Consider the following 23,790-nt stretch of genomic DNA (forward strand, 5'->3'; position numbering starts at 1 on the left):
ACCTCCTGGAGCTCCGAGCGATCTGGAACGCACTGAAGGCTTTCAGAGATCGGCTGTCCTGCCAAATTATCCAAATTCGGACAGACAATCAGGTTGCAATGTATTACGTCAACAAGCAGGGGGGCACCGGATCTCGCCCCCTGTGTCAGGAAGCCGTCGGGATGTGGCGCTGGGCATGCCGGCACAGCATGCTTCTCCAAGCCACGTACCTGGCAGGCGTAAACAACAGTCTGGCCGACAGACTGAGCAGAGTCATGCAACCGCACGAGTGGTCGCTCCATTCCAGAGTGGTACGCAAGATCTTCCGAGAGTGGGGCACCCCCTCGGTGGATCTTTTCGCCTCTCAGACCAACCACAAGCTGCCTCTGTTCTGTTCCAGACTTCAGACACACGGCAGGCTAGCGTCAGATGCCTTTCTCCTTCATTGGGGGACCGGCCTCCTGTATGCTTATCCTCCCATACCTTTGGTGGGGAAGACCTTACTGAAACTCAAGCAAGACCGAGGCACCATGATTCTGATAGCGCCCTTTTGGCCCCGTCAGATCTGGTTCCCTCTTCTTCTGGAGTTGTCCTCCGAAGAACCGTGGAGATTGGAGTGTTTTCCGACTCTCATTTCGCAGAACGACGGAGCGTTGCTGCATCCCAACCTTCAATCCCTGGCTCTCACGGCCTGGATGTTGAGGGCGTAGACTTCGCTGCGTTGGGTCTGTCTGAGGGTGTCTCCCGGGTCTTGCTTGCCTCTAGGAAGGATTCCACTAAAAAGAGTTACTTTTTCAAGTGGAGGAGGTTTGTCGTCTGGTGTGAGAGCAAGGCCCTAGAACCTCGTTCTTGCCCTGCACAGAACCTGCTTGAATACCTTCTGCACTTATCGGAGTCTGGCCTCAAGACCAACTCAGTAAGGAATCACCTTAGTGCGATTAGTGCTTACCATTATCGTGTGGAAGGTAATGCCATCTCTGGAGAGCCTTTAGTCGTTCGATTCATGAGAGGTTTGCTTTTGTCAAAGCCCCCTATCAAGCCTCCTACTGTGTCATGGGATCTCAACGTCGTCCTCACCCAGCTGATGAAACCTCCTTTTGAGCCACTGAATACCTGCCATCTGAAGTACTTGACCTGGAAGGTCATTTTCTTGGTGGCAGTTACTTCAGCTCGTAGGGTCAGTGAGCTTCAAGCCCTGGTAGCTCATGCTCCATATACCAAATTTCATCACAACAGAGTAGTGCTCCGCACCCACCCAAAGTTCCTGCCGAAGGTGGTGTCGGAGTTCCATCTTAACCAGTCAATTGTCTTGCCAACATTCTTCCCCAGGCCGCATACCCGCCCTGCTGAACGTCAGTTGCACACATTGGACTGCAAGAGAGCATTGGCCTTCTACTTGGAGCGGACACAGCCCAACAGACAGTCCGCCCAATTGTTTATTTCCTTCGACCCTAACAGGCTAGGGGTCGCTGTCGGGAAACGCACCATCTCTAATTGGCTAGCAGATTGCATTTCCTTCACTTACGCCCAGGCTGGGCTGACTCTTGAGGGTCATGTCACGGCTCATAGTGTCAGAGCCATGGCAGCGTCGGTGGCCCACTTGAAGTCAGCCACTATTGAAGAGATCTGCAAGGCTGCGACGTGGTCATCTGTCCACACATTCACATCTCATTACTGCCTCCAGCAGGATACCCGACGTGACAGTCGGTTCGGGCAGTCGGTGCTGCAGAATCTGTTTGGGGTGTAAATCCAACTCCACCCTCCAGGACCCGAATTTATTCTGGTCAGGCTGCACTCTCAGTTAGTTGTTCTTCGTAGGTCAATTTCTGTTGTACCCTCGCCGTTGCGAGGTTCAATTGACCTGGGTTATTGTTTTGAGTGAGCCTGAGAGCTAGGGATACCCCAGTCGTGAGAACAAGCAGCCTGCTTGTCCTCGGAGAAAGGGTATGATACATACCTGTAGCAGTTGTTCTCCGAGGACAGCAGGCTGATTGTTCTCACCTACCCTCCCTCCTCCCCTTTGGAGTTGTGTGTTTCATCTTTTTGCTAGTCATTCAACTGGCGGGAGCGGTCGCGCACGGGCGGGAAGACGGCCGCGCATGCGCGGTGGGCGTGCCCTGCGTGCCGACCGTCCCGCGAAGCTTCTTTCCGGTTGGTGGGGGCTGCCGCGGACGTCACCCAGTCGTGAGAACAATCAGCCTGCTGTCCTCGGAGAACAACTGCTACAGGTATGTATCATACCCTTCCTGCTCTAAAAGCTTGTCTCTGAGAGAAATATGCTCGATGGATAGTGCGAAAGTGACACTCCTGTAATTCTGCATTGTGTTCTATGGCCACCCCACTCTGAAGAGCTGACAATATCAAATGTGTAGAGATGTTTTTGTCCGACTCTATGCTCCATCTATTTGCTACCTCTGTCAAGTCCCGTTCCATTGCGAGTCTACCCAATTTACCATAAAACCAGGACACTGAGATTTGCCCCGCTGCATCTCCTTCTAATAATTCTCTTAATTGTCTCCCAAACCTTGGGTGCAGGCTATCTGGTGGGAGGGTACTCACATAATGAGACAACTGCCTGTACGCCAACCAGGCCGCCGTCCCCTGCCCACACTTCTCCAGAAATTCAGTATACGGGAGCAGAGATCCGTCTTCCATTACCAGCTCATCCATCGAATGGATTCCCTTATTCTCTAACAGTCGGAAAATCCTATTTTCATATCCCGGCCTAAATGACACATTCCCCCTCAAAGGTAACCATATGCTTCCTCTGCTATCCTGCCCCCAATACGTGAGCACTGTTTTCCACACATGCCTCATTGACTTTAATAGTACACTTCCTCTTACTCTTTCTGGCAAATCTCTCCTTGGAGAATTCTACAGGGAAACCAGGTGCCAAGGCCTGAAGTGGTCTTGCTCAAGTTCCACATGTGTGTAAACATCTGAATCCATCAACCAATCTCTCAAATGCCTTAACAGGCATGCCTGATTATATTTCCTGATGTCTGGGAGCCCTAAACCACCCATCTTTTGTGCCCCTAATAGATATTTCCACCTCACTTTAGATTTCCACCCCCCCCCCCCCCAACAGAATTTCATCACTAATTTCCTAAGGGCTTCTAAGTCTTTTTTGAGCAACCACAGAGGAAGGGTCTGTAGAAGGTAAAGCCATCTAGGGAAAACCATCATTCTAAACAGATGTAATCGTCCCAATAAAGTTAATGGCAAGTTAGCCCAATTCATCAGTTGCTCCTTTGTCTCCCGGAGGAACCTTTGAACATTAATTTCATATATCTTTGTCGGGTTCATTGCCAATTGGATCCCTAGATATTTAAATGATTCGTTTGCCCACTGTAATGGGAACCCCGCTCCCCACAATCTCTGCAAATCGTCTGAACTAGCCAACGCCTCCGATTTTAAAAGATTCAATCGGAAACCAGAGAAGTCCCCGTACTCCTCCAGGCTCTCCATCAGGTAAGGCAGGGAGTCTCTAGGCTCAGTTATTAATACCAATAAGTCATCTGCAAAAGCAGCTGTTTTAAAGAGAAAATCCCGTACATGCACCCCTTTCACATCGGAATTAAGCTGCAGCTCCCGCAACAGCGGGTCTAATGTTAAAACAAACAATAATGGGGAGAGCGGGCATCCCTGCCTAGTCCCTCTTCTAATCTTAAATCTATCTGAAGTAATACCATTTGCATACACACACGCTGCAGGGTCTTCATACAATGTCCGCACAGCCTCATTAAACCAGCCTTCTATCCCATAAGCCTTTAATATACCAAACAAGAAGCCCCAGTCCACTCTATCAAACGCTTTTTCTGCGTCGAAACTGATAAGTAGAGCTGGGTGCGCTTACAATCCAGTCTTCCTTCTTAAATGAGAGATATCTTTCAGCAATGCTGCCTGTATATTTCCCATATCCATAAAGTTTTTTTTTCTGCAAGTTCCCTTTTCTCATTCAAAAGTTTTATCTCTAATTCTGATTTTACCACCTTTTGTTCAATTTCAGCAACTTTTTGAGATATGGAGTTAGTCTTCTGATTCACAGAAAACATAAATTGAGAAATCAAATCCCATAGGGAATCTAGAGTTACTTTTACCGGGTTCTGCAACCCAGTTAAGGAAAAAATACTTGCTTGTTCTGGAACCTTCGTTTGCTCCGTGTTTTGCCCCACAAGTAATCCGCCAACTTTATTTGCCTCAAGTGACCGAAGTTGTCTCTCGGAGTCCTCTCCAGATTGTAAAGTGCCGTCCGTCGAGGGTATACCACTCTTTGGTGGAGTTTCCATTGAGCCCATGATAGGGGAACTAGCCAGTTGCGGGGGCGGAGTTCGTAGGTCAGGGCTCAGAGTGACTTCATGCCCCGAGAACGCCGATAATCCCTGCAATACATCGGAGCCTTCTAGGGAGTCCGCCTTCGATCCTCCGAATCTGTCCCGGAGTACTCACAAACCGGTCCATTGGACCTAAATGTATTGGGGAAGGTGGTTGTGAAACACGGGCAACTGCCCTACCTCATCTTTTCGGCATAATATTTAGCAAGCAAACAGGAGCTCCTCACATTCAATGTGCTTTGGCTGCCATCTTGGATTCCAGGGTGTGTCGACATACTCTGTCCACCTCCCTTTTGAGTTGTTTTATTTCTTTATGCTTTAGAACTTAACTGAAGAGAGCGGTCATGCAACAGGTGGGAAGTCAGATCGTGCATACACGGTGCGCGCTGCACATGCGTCAGAAGGCTCTGGCAGACTTTTTATTTTTGCTATGTTCATGCCGATTCCCGGGCCGACGTAGATTGTCAACCCAGTTGTGAGAATAATCAGCCACCTGTGCTCGGAGAATACCTGCTACAGGTAAGTATCTTCGCTGTCTCCACAAAGAATGCAAGCAACACTATACAGTGGAGACAGCGCTCCTACGAGCAGAACATTTAACAGTGAGGAACCAGCCACAGAAGACAAAACAGCGATTTGAAAACAGATGGGCACCGTTTTGGGAGACTCTGACCCCAACAGTTCGGAGTCAGATACTGAATTTATAAACTCTGGTGTTGCTGCCCCACCTTCTGCTGCTTGCTTGCTGAAGACAGAAAGGGAAGGGTGGGGGGGAGGGAGGGAAGGGGGAGGAGAAGGGAAATTGGTTGGGGGGAAGTAAATAAAAATAAGATTGTACGGGACAAAAAAAAAAGAAATTGTATGAGACAATTGATGAATTGTGATCTGCAGAACCTGTTCATTATGCAACAATAAAAATGATTGAAACATACAGTGGAGACAGCCATAACAACAACACAATACAGTGTGCGAACAAAGTACTTACAAAGACCTTTATTGAAGTGAATGCTGTTCAGTTACTGTGAAGGACTCAACATGGCCCATCTTTCGGCATTATAACCTGCATCAAGAATGCAAAATTAATCTAAGAAAAGTCCAAATGAAATGCAATTCAAATTATGAAACTTTCATCAAACTTTATACATAAATTCAAAGATACATATATAAACACAAATAAAAATATAAATATAAACTATAATCAAATCGTATATGGACATATCTAAATCAAAGAGATAAATAAACCAATTGTAGACAAGTGGAGAGGTATTTAAAAAAAAAAAATCTAGCCATTGGGATGTAGGAGGAGTGGCCTAGTGGTTAGAGCACCAGTCTTGCAATCCAGAGGTGGCCGGTTCAAATCCCACTGCTGCTCCTTGTGATCTTGGGCAAGTCACTTAACCCTCCATTGCCTCAGGTACAAACTTAGATTGTGAGCCCTCCTGGGACAGAGAAATATCCAGAGTACCTGAATGTAACTCACCTTGTGCTACTACTGAAAAAGGTGTGAGCAAAATCTAAATAAATAAATAAATAAAAATCTTAGTAGACTGGCCACACAGACATCCCAGGAGACCAGTGGGGCACCCTAGAGGGCACTGCAGTGGACTTCAAATAAAAGCTTCCAGGTACACATCTCTCCTTTACCCCTTTATATTGTATGGTGAGCCCTCCAAAACCCACCAAAAACTTACTGTACCCAACTATATACCACTACGGTAGTCCTTATGGCTCCAGGTGTCACCTGTATGTGGATTTAGTAGGTTTTTGGGGAGGCTGACATATACTACCACAAGTGTAACACAGTGGATTATGGGCCTGGGTCCTCTTCTCCACAGTGCACTGCACCAACCACTAGGAAACTCCAGGATCCTGCTTGCCGCTCTAATAGGACTGGCCATAACATCTGAGGCTTTCATAGAGGTTTGTATATGACCCCTCATTACCTCTTTTCTCTCATCTCTCCCTCCACTCCTCCCCGTGAACTCCGCTCTCTGAACAAATCTCTCTTGACGTCCCCCTTCTCCTCCACCGCTAACTCCAGACTTTGTTCCTTTTATCTTGCAGCACCTTGTGCCTGGAACCGTCTTCCCGAACCCATACGTCTAGCTCCATCTCTACTTGTTTTTAAATCTATGCTGAAAGCTCACCTTTTCACTACTGCCTTTGGCTCCTAACCGCTACTCATTTGCCCTCCTCCCTCCTGTTCCTCTTTACCCTGTAATTCCCTTGCCCGTAATGTCTTGTCTGTTTTATCTAGATTGTAAGCTCTTTGAGCAGGGACTGTCTCTCTATGTCAGGTGTTCAGTGCTGCGTGCATCTGGTAGCGCTATATAAATGCTATTAGTAGTAGTAGTAGTCCCATAATTCTAAAGCTAAGTTCAAAAACAAAGTAGGCAGTAATAGAATCACATTCAAGTGAATCAGTGGCGTTCCTAGGGGGGCTGGCACCCGGGGCGGATCGCCGATGCGCCCCCCCCCCCCCCCGATGCAGCGCGGACACCCCCGCGAAGGACCCCCCCCCCCGCCGGGTGCACGCCGCCGGGGGGGGGGGGTGCGCCACGCGCGCGCCTGTCTTCCGTTCCATGCTTCTTCTCTGCCCCGGAACAACAGAGGACAGGCGCGCGTAGCACCCCCACGGCAGCGTGTACCCGGGGCAGACCGCACCCACCACCCCCCCCTCCAGGAACGCCACTGAAGTGAATATAATCACATTTTAAGTGAATGTCAAAAATAGTTTGACAAGGCTTAACCATAGTCTATACATTTCTATAAAAAAGAATATGGAAAGAAAATAATAAAGGCATTCAACTAATATTAACCAAGATAATTTTCTTTAAATTGTTCTAAACAGCAGAACAGTTGAACAAATGTGTTCAAAGTGGAGGAGAAAGAAAACTACATTTTAAAAGTCTAAGGCCGTCTAGTCCCACTCTGACCCCCAGAACATATGAGAAGCTTAAAGACACATGGAGCAAAGACTTGGGATATGAGTTGAAAGGAATAAATTTTGCGAAACTAATCAAAAGCATCCCTGGGCAGGTGGGGGGGGGGGGGGGGCAGAGTTGCAAGAGAGTCAATTCAGGGTTATTCATCGAGGCTATATAACACAATCCCAAGCTGTAAGGGCGGGATGGAGCTCTGATCCCCAATGCCTCAAATGCCATAGAGAGAGGAACACATTTTTGCATGCATTTTGGAGGTGTGATAAAATAAAAACATTTTGGAGAGCGATACAGGGGTATTTAGAACAAGTATTGGGGCAAAAGGTGCACCCCTCTTGGAGAGGAGTACTCTTGAACAAAAACAATGCATATGGGATATCGGATAAAAACCTGGAGGTATTTTTATGTAAGGCATTTGCAGTGGGCAAAAAATGCAAATTGAGACATTGGATGCAGGTAGAGCCGCCCTCTGTTTGGCTATGGAGGAATAAGCTACATGAGCTAATGTTGTGGGAGGCAAGGGAAGCCTATGATAACTTGAGGAGTAGAAAGAAATTTCTTAATGTTTGGACTCATTATTTGCAAAATATATCTCATAAAGCCAGAAGTGCTATACTTAACAGGCTAGGACCGACACAATGAAGTTATAAGCCCCTCGTGCAAGCGACTAAGAACTGGATAAGGTATGACGAGAGTGTCAATAGGAAGTATGAAGCTCAAATCCAGAGGTTGTTGTTTTTCATTTTCCGGGGGGGGGGGGGGGGGGAGGGAGGGGGCAAATGTTAAAAAAGTGATGGGATAGACACGCTGTAAGATATGTTGCTGTTATAGAAATATCGGTAAGGATATAAATTGTAAGCATTTAATATGTTTGAATTGAAGTATGTCCATCAATAAAAACCGTTTATACATAAAAAGTCTAAGGCCGTCTTTATCTGAGGTGTTTGCTCCTGCCTGTAGATTATATAATAACAGTGCTACTGGGGGGACCTCCTGAAAGTTGAAGAACATTGTTTGCTCTTCACAGGCTTCGTTTTTCTTTCCATTTGAAGGGAACAGGGGAACCTTGTATGATGTCACACTTAGCTTCCCCTTCTGTATATTCTTCTAAATAATTGAAGTGTTTAAAATGCTTTGCAGCTATCAAAACCATTTTAATCATTATTTTAAAGATAATGTTTTATTTTTATTTATTTTTAGAGAGATTACTGTTTCTATGTAGCTGTATTTCAGGAGAATCATTTACATGTTTACATTTTATTTGATCCAGTCACTGGCCATGAGTGGGAAAGCGCAGGGTACAAACGTAACAAAAAATAAAATTAATGAAAAGCTGTTCACCATCTTGACTCTGAAGTGATAGGAACAGGGTCATCAAAGAATGAATCTCATTCTCTGGGACTTACACTCTATTCCTATTACTGTATTGAGAGTTTTAGTACTTGTGACCAACATCCATTTATATTATGATGCAGGGAGTATATGTCATTCTGAAGGACACACCTATAGGAAAACTTACTGTACACGTTTGTCCTACAGTGAAAATTAAAAGACATTTCTTTTGAATAATGAAAAAAAATTTTTTTTCAAAATAAAATTTGATTCAGCTTCAGGATTCTATCTGTTTTAAACACTGTGGGGCCCTTTTATTAAGCTGCGGTAAGAAGTGGTCTGTGGTAGTGTGAGCACTTCTTTTGGGCGCACGCTGTACCATTTTTTTTGCCACATCTAGGAAAAAGGGCCTTTTGTTTAGGGGCCAGAAAATGGACATAAGCTAAAATTAAAACCAACGTGCGTCCATTTTCGATCTGAGACCTTACCGCCACCCATTTACCTATCGGTAAGGTCTCATGCACTACCTGCGCGGTAAGCATACAGCACACGCCAACTGCTGTTTATCACTAGGTAAGCAACCCGCAGTAGAAAATTATTTTCTACTGCCGGATTCAAATTTAGAATTACCGCTCTTCGCATGCACTAGCTGGGCGGTAGTGCTAATTTGACACATGCTGTACGCGCATAGGCCCTTATGCAACTTAGTAAAATGGCCCCTATATTTCATATCTTAAAACTGCTTAAAACAGTGTGTTTAATGCTAACCTTGTCACTTTGATGTCTTGGGTTATTGCAGCACAGATGAGCTGCCACTGAGAATATTTAAAATCAGAAATGACCATGGCTTCGCTTTGTGGAAGACTCGGCCTTGTGACACCAAGAGATGCCTTTATAACAGCTATTTGCAAAGGCTCCTTACCACAGCACTATACACTCACTGTACTGAACAGTTCATCTGCTACACTTTCCAACAAATGTAAGAATCACATAATGGAGGGGATGATAGAGTTCTTAGTTATATACGTGTATCTGTTCTTGCAACCAAAGTATTGAAGAAAAACTGTTTCCAGAGTTTATATCAAATTAACCAAAATAAAAATATATATATATAATAGAAATGTGATGTGCTCAGAATTAAAACTCTAGTGTGCCTTAGTAAATAGAGTCCAAAGTTTCATTTGAGCTTGCCAATACTCTGGTTATCAAAAGAAAAACTGGGTAATCAATATTCAGTTCTGGTCGCCGCATCTCAAAAAAGATATAGTGGAATTAGAAAAGGTGCAGAGAAGGGCGACAAAAATGATAAAGGGGATGGGACGACTTCCCTAAGGGAAGGCTAAAGCGCTGGAGCTCTTCAGCTTGGATAAAAGAAGGCTGAGGGGAGATATGATAGAAGTCTATAAAATAATGAGTGGAGTGGAACGGGGTAGACGTGAAGCGTCTGTTTACGCTTTCCAAAAATATTAGGACTAGGGGGCATGCGATGAGCTACGAAGTAGTAAATTTAAAACGAATCAGAGAAAAATTTTTCTTCACTCAACGTGTAATTGAACTCTGGAATTCATTGCCAGAGAATGTGGTAAAGGCGGTTAGCTTAGCAGAGTTTTTAAAAAGGTTTGGATGGTTCCTAAATGAAAAGTCTATAGACCATTATTGAATTGGACTTGGAGAAAATACACTATTTCTGGGATAAGCATTATAAAATGTTTTGTACTTTTTGGGATCTTGCCAGGTATTTGTGACCTGGATTGACCTCTGTTGGAAACAGGATTCTGGGCTTGATGGACCTTTGTTCTGTCCCAGTATGGCAATAGTTATGTACTTATGTACTTTTAATTATTCTACACACTATCAAACAAAAATTGTTTTCAGAGTATATATCAAATTAACAATTGACCAAAATAAATAGAAAAAAATATAATAGAAATGTGATGTGCTCAGAATTAAAACATGACTTATATAAATGTGAAAACATATTTCTGTTAGTCATTGTCATCGTCGTACTGTAAGTCCTTGTCCATATAGTCTTTTCAAAAGTATTCAAACTTTCATGGAGCAAGTTCCAAATATAGTATAAAGCTCTTATCTATTGATGTAGTGTTCTTCTCTTCCAATAGATGCAGGACAGCTCTTGGAGTGTTTGAGAACGCAACAGTCATTAACCCCTGAAGAAGCCACTTTGTTATGGTAAAACTTGGATCTGAGTTGGGAAGAAGTGCTTTTGTTATTTTCTGGTGAAGAGCTGTCTTACATCTATCGTTATTGAAGAGAAGAACATTACATCAACCGATAAGAGCTTTAACCTATATTTGGAATTTGAAAGACTATAGGGCTCATTTTCGAAGCACTTAGACTTATAAAGTTTCATAGATTCCTATGTAACTTTGTAAGTCTACATCCTTTGAAAATACACCTGTATATGGCCAAGGACTTATGATGTGTGATGCTAATGACAGTGACCAGCAGTATGTTTTCGCATATATATAAGTCATGTTCTGTGCACATCACGTTTCTATTTTTAAAAATTTTTTTTTATTTTGGTCAACTGTTAATTTGATATATACTCTGGAAACAGTTTTTGTTTGATAGTGTGTATCCAGAAAGAATAATTAAAACTTGGCATATTGATTATATTCTCAGTTTTTCTTTTGATAACCAGAGTATTGGCAAGCTCAGATGAAACTTTGAACCCTGTTTATTAAGGCATGCTAGTGTTTTTAGCGCGCGCTAACGCTAGAGACACCCATATTTTCTGTGGTTGTCTCTAGCGTTAGCGTTGCTAATTTTAGTGTGCCTGTAGCGTGGCTTAGTAAACAGGGCACTTTGAGGGGCATAATTGAAGGGGATGCCCAAGTTTTTCTGAGGACGTCCTCGCAGGACGTACCCATGAAGGGGCGGGGAAACCCGTATTATCGAAACAAGATGGACGCCCATCTTTCGTTTCAATAATATGGTTGGGGATGCCCAAATCTGGAAATTTAGGTCGACCTTAGAGTTGGTCATCCTTAGATTTGGTCGTTTCTGATTTTTGGCGATAATGGAAACTAAGGACGCCCATCTCAGAAACGACCAAATCCAAGCCCTTTGGTCATGGGAGGAGCCAGCATTCATAGTGCACTGGTCCCCCTGACATGCTAGGACACCAACTGGACACCATAGGGGGCACTGCAGTGGACTTCAGAAAAAGCTCCCAGGTACATAGCTCCCTTACCTTGTGTGCTGAGCCCCCCAAATCTCCCCCAAAACCCACTACCTACAACTGTACACCACTACCATAGCCCTTATGGGGGAAGGGGGGGCACTTAGATGTGGGTACAGTGGGTTTGTGGTGGGTTTTAGAGGGCTCACATTTTATCACCACAAGTGTAACAGGTAGGGGGGGTATAGGCCTTGGTCCGCCTGTCTGAAGTGCACTGCTCCCACTAAAACTGCCCCAGTGATCTGCATACTGCTGCAATGGACCTGAATATGACAATTGAGGCTGGCATAGAGGCTGTCAAAAAATATTTTTAAAGAATTTTTTGAGGTTGGGAGGGGGTTAGTGACCACTGGCGGACTAAGGGGAGGTCATCTTCGATTTCCTCTGTTGGTCATCTGGTCAGTTCGGGCACCTTTTTGTGGCTTGGTTGTAACAAAAAAAAGGACCAAGTAAAGTCATCCAAGTGCTCGTCAGGGACGCCCTTCTTTTTTCAATTATGGGTCGAGGATGCCCATTGTGTTAGGCATGCCCAAGTCCCCGCCTTCGCTACGCCTCCGACACGCTCCCGGGAACTTTGGTCGTCCCCAGCGACGGAAAGCAGTTGGGGATGCCCAAAATCGGCTTTCGATTATGCCAATTTGGGCGACCCGTGAGACACTCCTCTTGCGATTTGTGTTGAAAGATGGCGTCTTCTCTTTCGAAAATAGCCTGTTGTTTCTTCAAAAGATATTTTTAAACAACTTCAAATGTTACTGTTTTTGCTAAGTTGGCTTTCTGTATAAATTTAAGTACAATAGTAATATTTATATTATATAGATTATATATATGTTAAATTATATATTATAAGTATAAAATTAATTATATATATATTAATAATTATAATATAATAATATTTAATAATATATATTATAATATTTAAGTTATACAAATACATTAAGACACATGGTTTTAACAAAGGTAATCGTGCCAAACAATCTGATTGAATTCCTTTTGACTGATTTACCAGAGAATTGATTGAGGATGTGTGCTTAGATGTAATCGTAATTGGATTTCAGCGAAGCCTTTGACCATTTCCTCATAGGAGGCTACTTGAATAAACTTGACAGGCTGAAGTTAGGAACTGGTTACAGACAGACACCGAGTGTGGTATTTAATGACTACTAGTAGAAAGGGAAGGTGAGTAGTGGAGAGCCTCAAAGATTGTGCTGGGGCTGATTCTGTTCAATATATTTGTGAATGACATTGCTGAAGGGTTAGAAGGTAGGTTTGCCTTTTGCAGATGATACTAAGATTTGTTAACAGAATGGATACCCGGAGGGCGTGGAAAACATGAAAAATCTTCAAAATTTAGAAGATAGTCTAATGTTTGGCAATTAAAAAATAAGTGCAGAGTGAATGCACTTAGGGAGTAGGAATCCAATGTGTTAGGTGACGAGAGGCTGATATGCACAGACAGGGAGAGGGACCTTGGAGTCATAGTATCTGAGGATCTGAAGGCGACAAAACAGTGTGAAAAGGCGGTGGCTGTAGCCAGAAGGATGCTAGGTTGTATAGAGAGAGCTGTAACCAGCAGAAGAAAGGAGGTGTTGGTGCCCCTGTACAAGTTGTTGGGAGCGGCAATCACCTCGAGTATTGTGTTCCCTTTTGGGAGGCCGTTCGTGCTAAAGATGTAAGAAGATTTGAAGCGTCCGAGGAAGGCGTCAAAAAATGATAGGGGGATTGCACCAATAGACCTATGAGAAAAGCCTGGAAGACCTAATATGTATATCCTAGAGGAGAGGAGGGACAGAGGAGAGACATACAGACATTTAAATATTTTGAAAGGTAATAGAAACAGATATTTCCAGAGAAGGGAAAATGGTAAACTAGAGGTCATGAATTGAGGTTGCGGAGTGGTAGACTTAGTACAGCATAAGTACAGCAACAGGTGAAGTTTGAACTGACCCCAATCCTAACTAAGAGAATTGCTAATTCATCTCTTTTTACATTTGCTTCTGGCGAGACTAAAGATGGTTTGTATAGGCGATTTTTTTTTAAAGGTTATCAAAGAATTAATAGTGGAAGAAATAGAGGATTAGGTTGGTGTATTAGTTGGCACAATAGGGCAACTAGAGGGCATTATGTGGTACTTTGGTTTGATGTCAGCATAGTATGATACATTTGAGTTTTAGGGAACATGGTGCATGGTGGGTTCGAGTACCAGAGAAAAATAAGGCAAGATAAAGACCATATTGCCTATCCAGTCTGGCCATCTGTGCCATCTACTATCTCTTCCTGTCCCTTAGAGATCCTCTGGCCGATATTCAGCCGGTGCAGTTGGCATTTTTTTTAAACACTGACTGTCAGTGGCTAGATGAGTCCCCAGTAATTCAGTGCCAGGCCATGTCTGGGCACCGGCACTGATATCCGGTGCTAAATGAAGAGTCCTGGCTGCTGGAGCTTATGCTGATCCTGGCCGATATTCAGCTGGGGCCTACATAACTTTTTTTTCATGCTCCCCAATCCCCTGAAAAGACTACTTCCTTTCGTCTATCCTCCCTCCAGCTCACGAACCACAAACCTACCTCCCCCCCCCTCCCCGGAAACCACCCATCTCCTGTCCCATCTTGGTAGACCCCCCCCCACCCCCCCCCCCCGCCCAACAATAGCCGTGGGTCCATGGGGCAGGAGTACAGCCATTTTCTTTTAGTGGCCACAAGGGGCAGAGTAATGACCTTTGAGCCTTTGAGCTTCATTTTGCTCTAAACTGCTTGGTTAATCATGGGACTTAGGCCTGATCTAAAACCCACATCCCTCCCTGATGACTGACAACTTTTCTTCCAGGCAGGCAGGCACTACAGGTGAGACGTCAGTTCCCTTAGGAAAGGCCAGGTTGCCATGGGTTCTGTATCCTATCCTGAGGATGACTGGGGCCAAGTATATGCAGGAGAGGTTTTTATACTTGGGATTTTTCATCTTGGTTATTACAAATACTTCACCCTATAACTGTATTGCTTCTTATCTGTTTTTTTTAGTCCAAATGCATTTTATATCTGCCAAATTTTGGATTAAGCATTTGCTAGAACCTCCTCATGTTATCTTCACCTACAGGGATGGTCTAGATTTTGTTCCTAACCCAGTCAGTCACTTTAGAGCCTATATAAGGGCACTCAGCGTACTTATAAGTTGTCTATGTGGAGCTGTGTCACAAGGCTTTGCTAAAATCTAAGTAATCCACATCTAGTTCTCTCTCTCTCGATCCAACTCTCTGGTCACCCAGTCAAAGAAATTAATTAGATTTGTCTAATAAGTCCTGCCTCTAGTGAAACTGTGCTGCCAGGAGTCCTACATTTTGTTGGATTCTAGAGACCTCGCTATTCTCTGTTTTAGAAGCATTTCCATTAATTTACTTGGCACAGAGGTCAGCCTCCTCTTTTTTTTTTGAGAGGAACCACATTTGGCCTTCAGTCCTCTGGACCACTCCTGACTCTAGAGAAGCATTGAAAAGTCAGACAAGGGAGTCACCAGAACTTCCTAAGTTTCTTCGGTACCCTTGGATGTATACCATCTGTTGCCATTGATTTGTCCACCTTAGTTTAGCTAGCTCCTCATGAACACAGTCCTCTGAAAATTGCTTAGGGTGTACCACACTTCCATTCCTATGTGTTTCTTACTATCCCTGCATGTGTGAATATGGAACAGAAAGATTTGTTAAGCCATTCCAGTGGATTGAGGGGCCCAGTGCCAATTGGGTTGGGAGTACTAGTGCTCATTAAATGGGTTGGAATAGCATAGTGAGTTGGTTTGGTGGGCACAGTGGGAATTTTTTGCATCCATAAAATTGATTTCTCATTTTTTCTACATTTATCTTAGCTTAGACACTTATTATTCTAACATAATTTTTATTAACAGTATACTTTATTAACCATATATAGAAATGGTTATGTTTTTGAAATGAGATTGCAAACTTAATGTGTATGTATGTATTAGTGTGTTTGAGTGTTAATTCTAAATGTGATGACTTGTTTGTTCAGCATATTCTATACAAGGACAGAATGTACAGATGATAAGTCCATCAAGTGAGTCTCATCAGCAAGTTGGTTGCAGTAGGGCAACCATTAGCAGTCCAGCCCCAGGGAACTGTTGTGGTAAAGTATTATTTATGAAAGTATCTTATTCATGGTGGTCTCTCTTGAATTGCAGCTGTTCTTATTCCTCTTAGAAATCTTGATGAGAATGTTTTGTCTTAGCAATGAGACTGCTGAAGGTTCTTCTGGAGCAGGGACCTACAGCTAGAGTATTTTTTTGTGTGAAATAAACTTTATGAATGTCAGAAGACAGCATTACAACAAGAACAAGTGAAACACTACACCATTAGAAATCTTCTACATCACTACCACTCAATACAAGCAGCAGTAAGGCACAGAGGTCCCCCTCCCTCCCAGGGTGTGTAGTAAACCAAGGGAACAATATCAGAAGCACATAATGTAAAACAAAACTGGAAGTGGGCTAAAAACGCCTTCCCCTCCATCTACTGTAGGGAAGTCAAATATGCAGGAAAGAGACCATAGCATATTTCTTTAAAGCAGTCAGCTTAGACATCAAACAAATAAAGCCCATTTTCTAAAGGAACAGGTTCAAAAAGAAACGAGGCACAGCCTCACGACCATAGCCACCAAGTGCTGTGCCTCAGGGTCAAGCCAATTAGGCCATTATTTAGGAAGAAAGTCCCCATGTCCACTGGAATTGTCAATCTTAAAATGTTCCCCAACTTCTGAGCCATGCATACTCAATAGGACTGCACACAAGGGCACTCCCACCAAATATGAAGAAAGGTCCCCATTTGAGAGCAGCCCCTCCAGCAGTGCCTGATCCCTGTGCCATACATTATCAGAAGCCGAGCAACAGTATAATACCATTAAAACAACATTTTGTATCCATGCTCAATCATATTAGTCGCAGTTAAGATATGAAGAAGATTCAAGTAAATCAGATCCCACTGCTTGAAGTCCCAATGGTGCCATAACAAGATTTCCCATTTTCTTTTCATAGGATTTCTTGGACGGACTGCTATATAACAAGGCCTTATAGGTGAATACCTTTATTAATTTCAAGAGATAGAAGAGAAACATAAAAAGAAAGAGAAATAACAGGATATAAATAGCAAACATCAATATACCCATCCAAAACCCATCCCTCAACCTATCTCCCAACTCACCCCTAAACTCTTCCCCCAGATAACAAGGCCTTATAGATGCGAGAAATAAGCCCCGTCTCCCACCCATCCAAAAGACTTTCAAAAACGCAAAATTCTCTCTAGTCCAGTGTATGTGCCAGAAAATCTCGCAGCTGGCAGTAATGAAAAAAGTCTTTACTGTCCAGACCATACTCATCTCTAATCCCCTCAAACAATATGATCCTGAATTATCATCTGACCCAATGCTTTGAGGCTTTCTGGCATCTACTGATGAAAGGAACTATTCCAGGACTTCTGGAGCAAAGTCCGGGGTGCATTGTATGGAGTGTCATAAAAATAATTCTGGTTAGGGAAATATTTGGAGTGGAGAGTATGCCAGACGGACAAGGTACATGACGTACCATATGGGGCTGTAGGTATTAAATGCTTATTGTCCCATATCTTATTGGGGAAGGCAGCCACTCAAGCAGGGGTCTTCAGCTGAGCCACCTGATAATATAATTAAAAATTTGGTATCCCCATCCCACCATGGGAACAATCAAGATACATACGTTCCTGCCAGACCTACAGGGGCCTACACTTCCAAATATAGGAAAATATCCTCCTCTGCAAACAGAGCATAAATGATCGCGGGGGTGGAAGAGCAAGCAAGCAAACAAGTATAGAAACTGAGGAAGAATGACTATCTTACAGCGTGAACCTTCCCAAACCAGGACACACTTTGACTCTCCCAACGATCCAGCTCCTTAAAGAAAAGCAAGTAAGGGAGCATAATTAACTGTGAACAGGTGCTCGATATGAGGATCTTAACTCCCAATTAAATAATAGTGGAAGTAGCCCAAAAAAACTGGAAGAGAAACTACACAACTCCACCCGCAATGCCCCAGAAACTTGACACTGCTTGTGCCAACGGGTTCCATAATCATGGCAAAAATCAAAGCGGACAAGAGGCAACCCTGATGGGTGCCTTGCTGCAAGGGAAAAAATTCAGTATAGCCCCCATAGATCTTTAAACAGGTTACCAGGCAGGGGGAGGGGGGAGAGACATCAATATAAGTTTTGCGGTTATTACAACTATTCTCAATTGTGAGGTTTTGGAATTTCATGAGGTCTGATGGATATGATGCAGATCAGCAATATGTGCACCTCTCAATAACTGTATTGGAAAAGAGAAGAGGGGGGAGAGGGATGGGGATCATGGGGAGGGGAAGAAGAGAGGAAAGTTCAAAGAGACACTATAATGGATAATGAACAGTTAAATAGCTAAAATGTTATTAGCATGACCTGTGATTTTGGAATTTGAGTTATGCAAGTTTACAATGCAATAATAATTGATTAAAGATAAATAGAGGATGGGTATGAGGAGGGTGGGGGGAACGATAAAAGCTTGATGACAGAAGATAACAAATTGTATTAGATGTTTACTTATTCATGGTTGAGTTACTACTACTACTACTACTTATCATTTCTAAAGCGCTACTAGACATTGTACCTTTAAAAGGTAGAATGTGATTATTGTTCTGTAATGTCATCAATAAAAGCGTTGAAACATAAACAGGTTACCAGGCTATCATAGATCAAGGCCAACCAATGCAGGAAATTCCCCTAAACCACAAACGCAGCGTAGCCATGATAAAAGACCATGAAACCCTATCGAAGGCCTTCTCCACATCAATCGCAAGAAGCAGCTCTGGAGGTGGTCTCCCATGGGCCATCCAAAGTAAATCCACTAACCACCAAATATTATCATAAGGCTGACAGCCCACAGTGAAGCCTGATTGATCCCCATGAATCAAGGTGGGCAAGTAATGCTGCAGCCTAGCCACAAAATTTGCGTAAAAATCTTATAATCCACCCTAAGCAAGGAAATCAGGCAATAAGAGGCACAGTGGACTGGATCCTTCCTGGTTTCAGCAAAAGGGAAATGCTTGCTTGCCTTAGTGAGAGGGGAGAGCACATTCGTCCAGGAGTGCGTTGAACATTTGAGCCACTGGCTCTGCAAGATCCTGAGCGAAGTTCGTAAATCCATCAACTCCTGGTTCCCTTGTGCTTTAAGAGAGATGAAATGGCCCAAAGCATCTCCTCCACCAAAATTGGTGCCAACAGCTTATCTGCCTTCCCCATCCAACAAGGCAATAGACAGGTAGTCCTCAGTGTCATCTAAGGGGTGTCCTCCTCAGCAGAATATATCTGCTGGTGATAATGAAGAAATTCCTGCCCTATTTGTATCTCTTGACCAAGAACCTGCCCTTGCTCATTCTTAATATGTAAAATGAGGTTGCGGGCCTGACGCTTCTTCAGCTTATTTGCTAACACCCCGCCTACCCTTATTGCCCCAGTCAAAAAAATTCCTGTTGGGTCTGCTGCAGTGCCCACTGAATTTCCTGAAGCGCTAAGTCTTGCAGCACCAGCCATTTCTTTGCCAATATCTTTAAAATTCCTTTCTGCCTCGGGTTGCATTTATGGGACTGCTCAAGCGAGAGGATCTCAGCCTGCAACTACAGCTTTTGCTTCTGATGAACTTTGAATCTAGAAGCATCCTTAGCAATGCCCGTACCTCTCATATAAGCTTTAAAGCATTCTCAGAGGATAATAGAAGTGGCATCCCCCATATTATCAATTTGAAAATAGTCATGCAGATCCCTAGTCAAAGTGGGGAGATCACACAACAATTGATCATTCAAGGTCCAGAATCTCCTCTTCTGCATACGAGAGGAGGTATGCAAGCACAAAAATATGGGTGCATGGTCTGACCACAGTCTCGTCTTTATGACCACCTGTCTCACAGAATGGCAATCACCCCTGGCTAGGAACCACATATCAATTTGGGACTAGGATACATGAAGTGAGGAGAAGAAAGTATAATCTCTGTCCCTAAGGTGAAACACTCTCCACACATCCTCCAAATGCAATCCACACACCACTCCCTGCATATGTTCCCTGGAAACAATTGTCCACTGAAGGATCCCTGGTTAAATTAAATTCCCCTCCTAAAATCAAGATTCCGTCTCAATGTGCCAGCATCTTCTGTTCCATCTTCTCCAAGAATGCCCTTGATCTTTATTGGGAGCTTAAATGTTCGCCAAGGTATATAATTGACCCTCTATCTCCACTTTAGCAATTAAGTAACACCCTCTGCGTCCTTAAGGGAGGATTTAACCTCACACCTCAGATTTTTATGAAGTAAAATGCTCACCCCATTCGTTTTCCTATGAAAAGTGTTAGGCATGAAAATCTGTTGGCTAGTGAGGATGGGCTAATAATCACTCATAGCAAGATACAAGATGAGTCTCCTGAATAAAACCCACATCCATCTGATTACGAGAAGCCTATTTTGTGGGGAATTTAGCCCTTTAACCTTAAAGGAAATAAATTTCAACCCTGCCATACCAAAATTGAAGGAACAGCACTCCCAAATCCTCCACCCCCCTCTATTTGGATACCTAACAAACACCCTATCTACCCCACCCGATATACATACAAACACCCTTACACCCCCACCGCCAGCCTTATCCCCCCCCCCCCCCAATCTATACTGTGCCTCCTGCATACAGAGCAGACACAAAATAGAGGAAGTGGCCCTGAGACAGCAGCCAAGATTACGAGTCACCCAGGCCAATGCAAAAAAACATTAAAAAACACACACAAAGAATGTAAACATAGGTCCCCACTCAACCCACAAGCATACCAAAGATTATTGAAGTATCTAAACCACCTGAGAATGAACACAGGCTCTAAATATCAGATACTTCTTGCTGAGTGTCAGGCATCCCTTGGGATTTCTTGACTGCTGTGGTCACCTTCTGCTATGTATTATCTGATGATTCACATGCAGCTTGTGTGGGTGACGCAGGTTCCTGTGGTTCTGCCAAGCTCAGAAGGCCTGCCATCTGCAAATTCCTGTGGATGTCCGCCACTATAGACCCGAGTACAAAGTGCCATTCCAGGTGAAAGCAAGCCCAGTTGAGAACTACCATTGATGGCGAACTTGGCATTCGCCCAGCATGAAGGTCCAATCCTTGTAGGCTTGTTTCCACTGGAGCATTGCAAGAGCGATATCAGAGAAAATCTCCACCACATTACCATCCCAATCCACTGACTTGCCTTTGTGACGCACTGCCTGAAGGATCCACTCTCTATCCATATACTTTGAAAGCAGGCAAGTGCATCTCTGGGCAGGTTCCTAGTCTGTGGTCCTGCCACTCTATGCACCCTCTCAAAGGCAAAGGGCACAGCATCTCCCCAGGAACCTTTCTCCTGGACAGCCAAGGCAAAAATAAGATCCACCACCTCTCGACTGTGAGACTCTCCCACGGGATGCCCTGAAAATGATGATTACTTCTTCTAGACCTATTTTCTAGCTCTTCAAGCTTGAGCACAGCTTCCTCTTGCATCTGTTCCAAATGGCCGACCTGCATCTGAAGCGTGCCTATGTCCTCCACATGCGACATTAACTGGACCTTTGCCACTTCAGTATGGCTGCCCATAATCTTTCTAAGCTCCTTCATTACTTCCTGTATGTCCAAACTTGTGGTGGCCAGGTCCAAACAGAGTTCCTGGAACCAATTATACATCTCCGTTCTAAATGTCGCAAGCTCCTCACCACACGAATCAGCAAGCTTCATGGATTCTGCAATTACCGCTGCCATCTTAGGGTCAAGCTGCAGAAGCTGAGAGCTATTGGCACTGGAATAGGTTTTAATGTTAGTCTACTGCTTGTGCGTCTCCATAAGACACACCCCGAGTCTCTCATTACCAAACGTCCACTTCACACAAAAATATAAGCCAAAGAGGTGAGTGGGACTCTAAAATAGCCTGAGTGGCCTGGGAACTAAATCCCTATGCTGCCATCTGCACAGCTGACATCACTTCCTCCCAACTAGAGAATTACTAGTCATGCTTGGATTCAGGTATTCTATGTACAAATTTCTCTTTGTTGTGATTGCTTTATAGAGAAAGCCTAGTGAACCTATTAACTAAGAGGAGGAAATAAGTTTGATCTAGTGGTCAGAATATTGAGCTATTAGGAGAAATCTTAGAGATCAAGTTAAACTTGCTTTTCTGTGAACTCCTGTGCACGTTAATCTTCAGTATAATTCTTCTCTTTTAGCTGCTGAGAAACAACTAGAGAGTGAAGATGTCAGAAATGTGTTGATGTACAATCAGCTCCATGCATATTTCTGAAACATTATATTGTAAAGTGCTTTGGTGAATAAGTACTATAGAATATTATTATTTTCTTGCTGCTTTTCTCTAAGTAGTTTCTGACCTGAGGAGTGTGGTAGCCGTGTTAGTCCACTCTTAAGGTTATCAATAGAAATCAAACAAAATAAAACATGGAAAAGAAAATAAGATGATACCTTTTTTTATTGGACATAACTTAATACATTTCTTGATTAGCTTTCGAAGGTTTGCCCTTCATCAGATCGGAAATAAGCAAATGTGCTAGCTTGAGTTTGATCTTTAGAGACTACTTAATATAGAGCTGAAGATCAATCAATGATGTGTCCATGCAGAAAGAATAATTTGTCTTCATTCAAGAAATGGATTATCGAGATAATCCATTTCTTGAAGACAAATTATTCTTTCTGCATGGACACATCATCGAGATGCATTTGGACTGAAGAGTAACCATAGTGTCTGGAGTCCAAATCTGTTTATAAAATTATCCCAGTTTCAATCCATTATTCACCATACATAGTGTAACCTGGAGCTAATTATCCAGTTTCACTGTACACAGATTTGGACTGTAAGGGGCTGATGTTCAAATGTTACTCGGGAGTTACTTGGATAATTCTTAACTTTTGACTTGCGGCTCCACAGACTGTTTAGCTTTTATCCAGATAATTTGTTTTCTGCATAAAAGTTAACCAGTTAAATATAGGAAGGGGAAAGTATGTGTTAAGAGCTTGAGTAAACTGATACTGAATGCTATTGAGTCCAGTTGGGCTGCACAAATACCTGACCTAAAGTTACTGTATCTGTATGACTTATCAGGCTTACTTAAACCAAGGTAAATGTCAGCCACTGAAGTGGAAGAACGAAGAACATTACGAATGTAGAGGGATAAATAGGGGAGTAGTGTAGAGAATAAAACATTTCCAAAACACGAGGGAGTTGAAGAATGTCATTCATAGAATTTATTCATAAAATGTCACTAGTCTACTCAACATGGCACCGCATTTTGGCAAAAGTTTCTGCTTCAGGAGTCTTATTGTAATTTCAAATTCATGAAATAGCGTGTCAGTATACCACAAACAACTGAGACGGAGCAGCCTTGAAAAAGGTTAAGAATACGCCTCAGAAGTGTTATAGAATCTGCTGGTTTCAAGTGCTGCTGCAAACTACTCCATCTCAGTTGGCGTATTGTGGCGTATTGCTGAAACTTGATGCCATGTCGAGTTGACTAGTGACTTTTTATGTAAATCCTATATATGACATTCTTCGACTCTCTCGTCTTGTCTACACTACTCCTCTGTTTATCCCTATAACTTAAACTAAGTAAATTTAACTTATTTGCTTAACTTTAACTGGATATTCCACAAAAGAATTTCAGGCTGTAAGCCATTTTGAACAGCAGCTTTGTAAGTTATGACAATTATGTTGTATGAAGTGTATTAATAAATATTATTTAATGCAGCTAACATCAAAAAATATTCAGTGTATGAGGACTCTGCTAAACCTGGCTCACTGTCATGGTGCTTTTCTGGGGACCTCATGGCAACTTGTGCTGGCAACTTTACAGGTAACATGCAAATATTATAAACATGATTTTTTTTTTGTATAAGTGTATTAGGGTCAATTATCTATATCAGGTAATAATTC

The 23,790-nt window shown here is 43.1% G+C and overlaps 1 protein-coding gene across 1 annotated transcript in view; it reads left to right on the top strand.

Moving 5' to 3' along the window:
* Positions 1-23,790, top strand: part of MON2 (MON2 homolog, regulator of endosome-to-Golgi trafficking) — a 461,654-nt gene that overhangs the window by 232,500 nt on the left and 205,364 nt on the right. The window contains 4 exon segments of the mRNA XM_030215834.1: positions 9,408-9,566; positions 15,803-15,867; positions 15,869-15,916; positions 23,606-23,710. Of these exon segments, the coding sequence (XP_030071694.1) occupies positions 9,408-9,566; positions 15,803-15,867; positions 15,869-15,916; positions 23,606-23,710 (377 nt within the window).

The sequence above is a fragment of the Microcaecilia unicolor genome, chromosome 10, assembly GCF_901765095.1.
Source record: "Microcaecilia unicolor chromosome 10, aMicUni1.1, whole genome shotgun sequence".
NCBI lineage: Eukaryota > Metazoa > Chordata > Amphibia > Gymnophiona > Siphonopidae > Microcaecilia > Microcaecilia unicolor.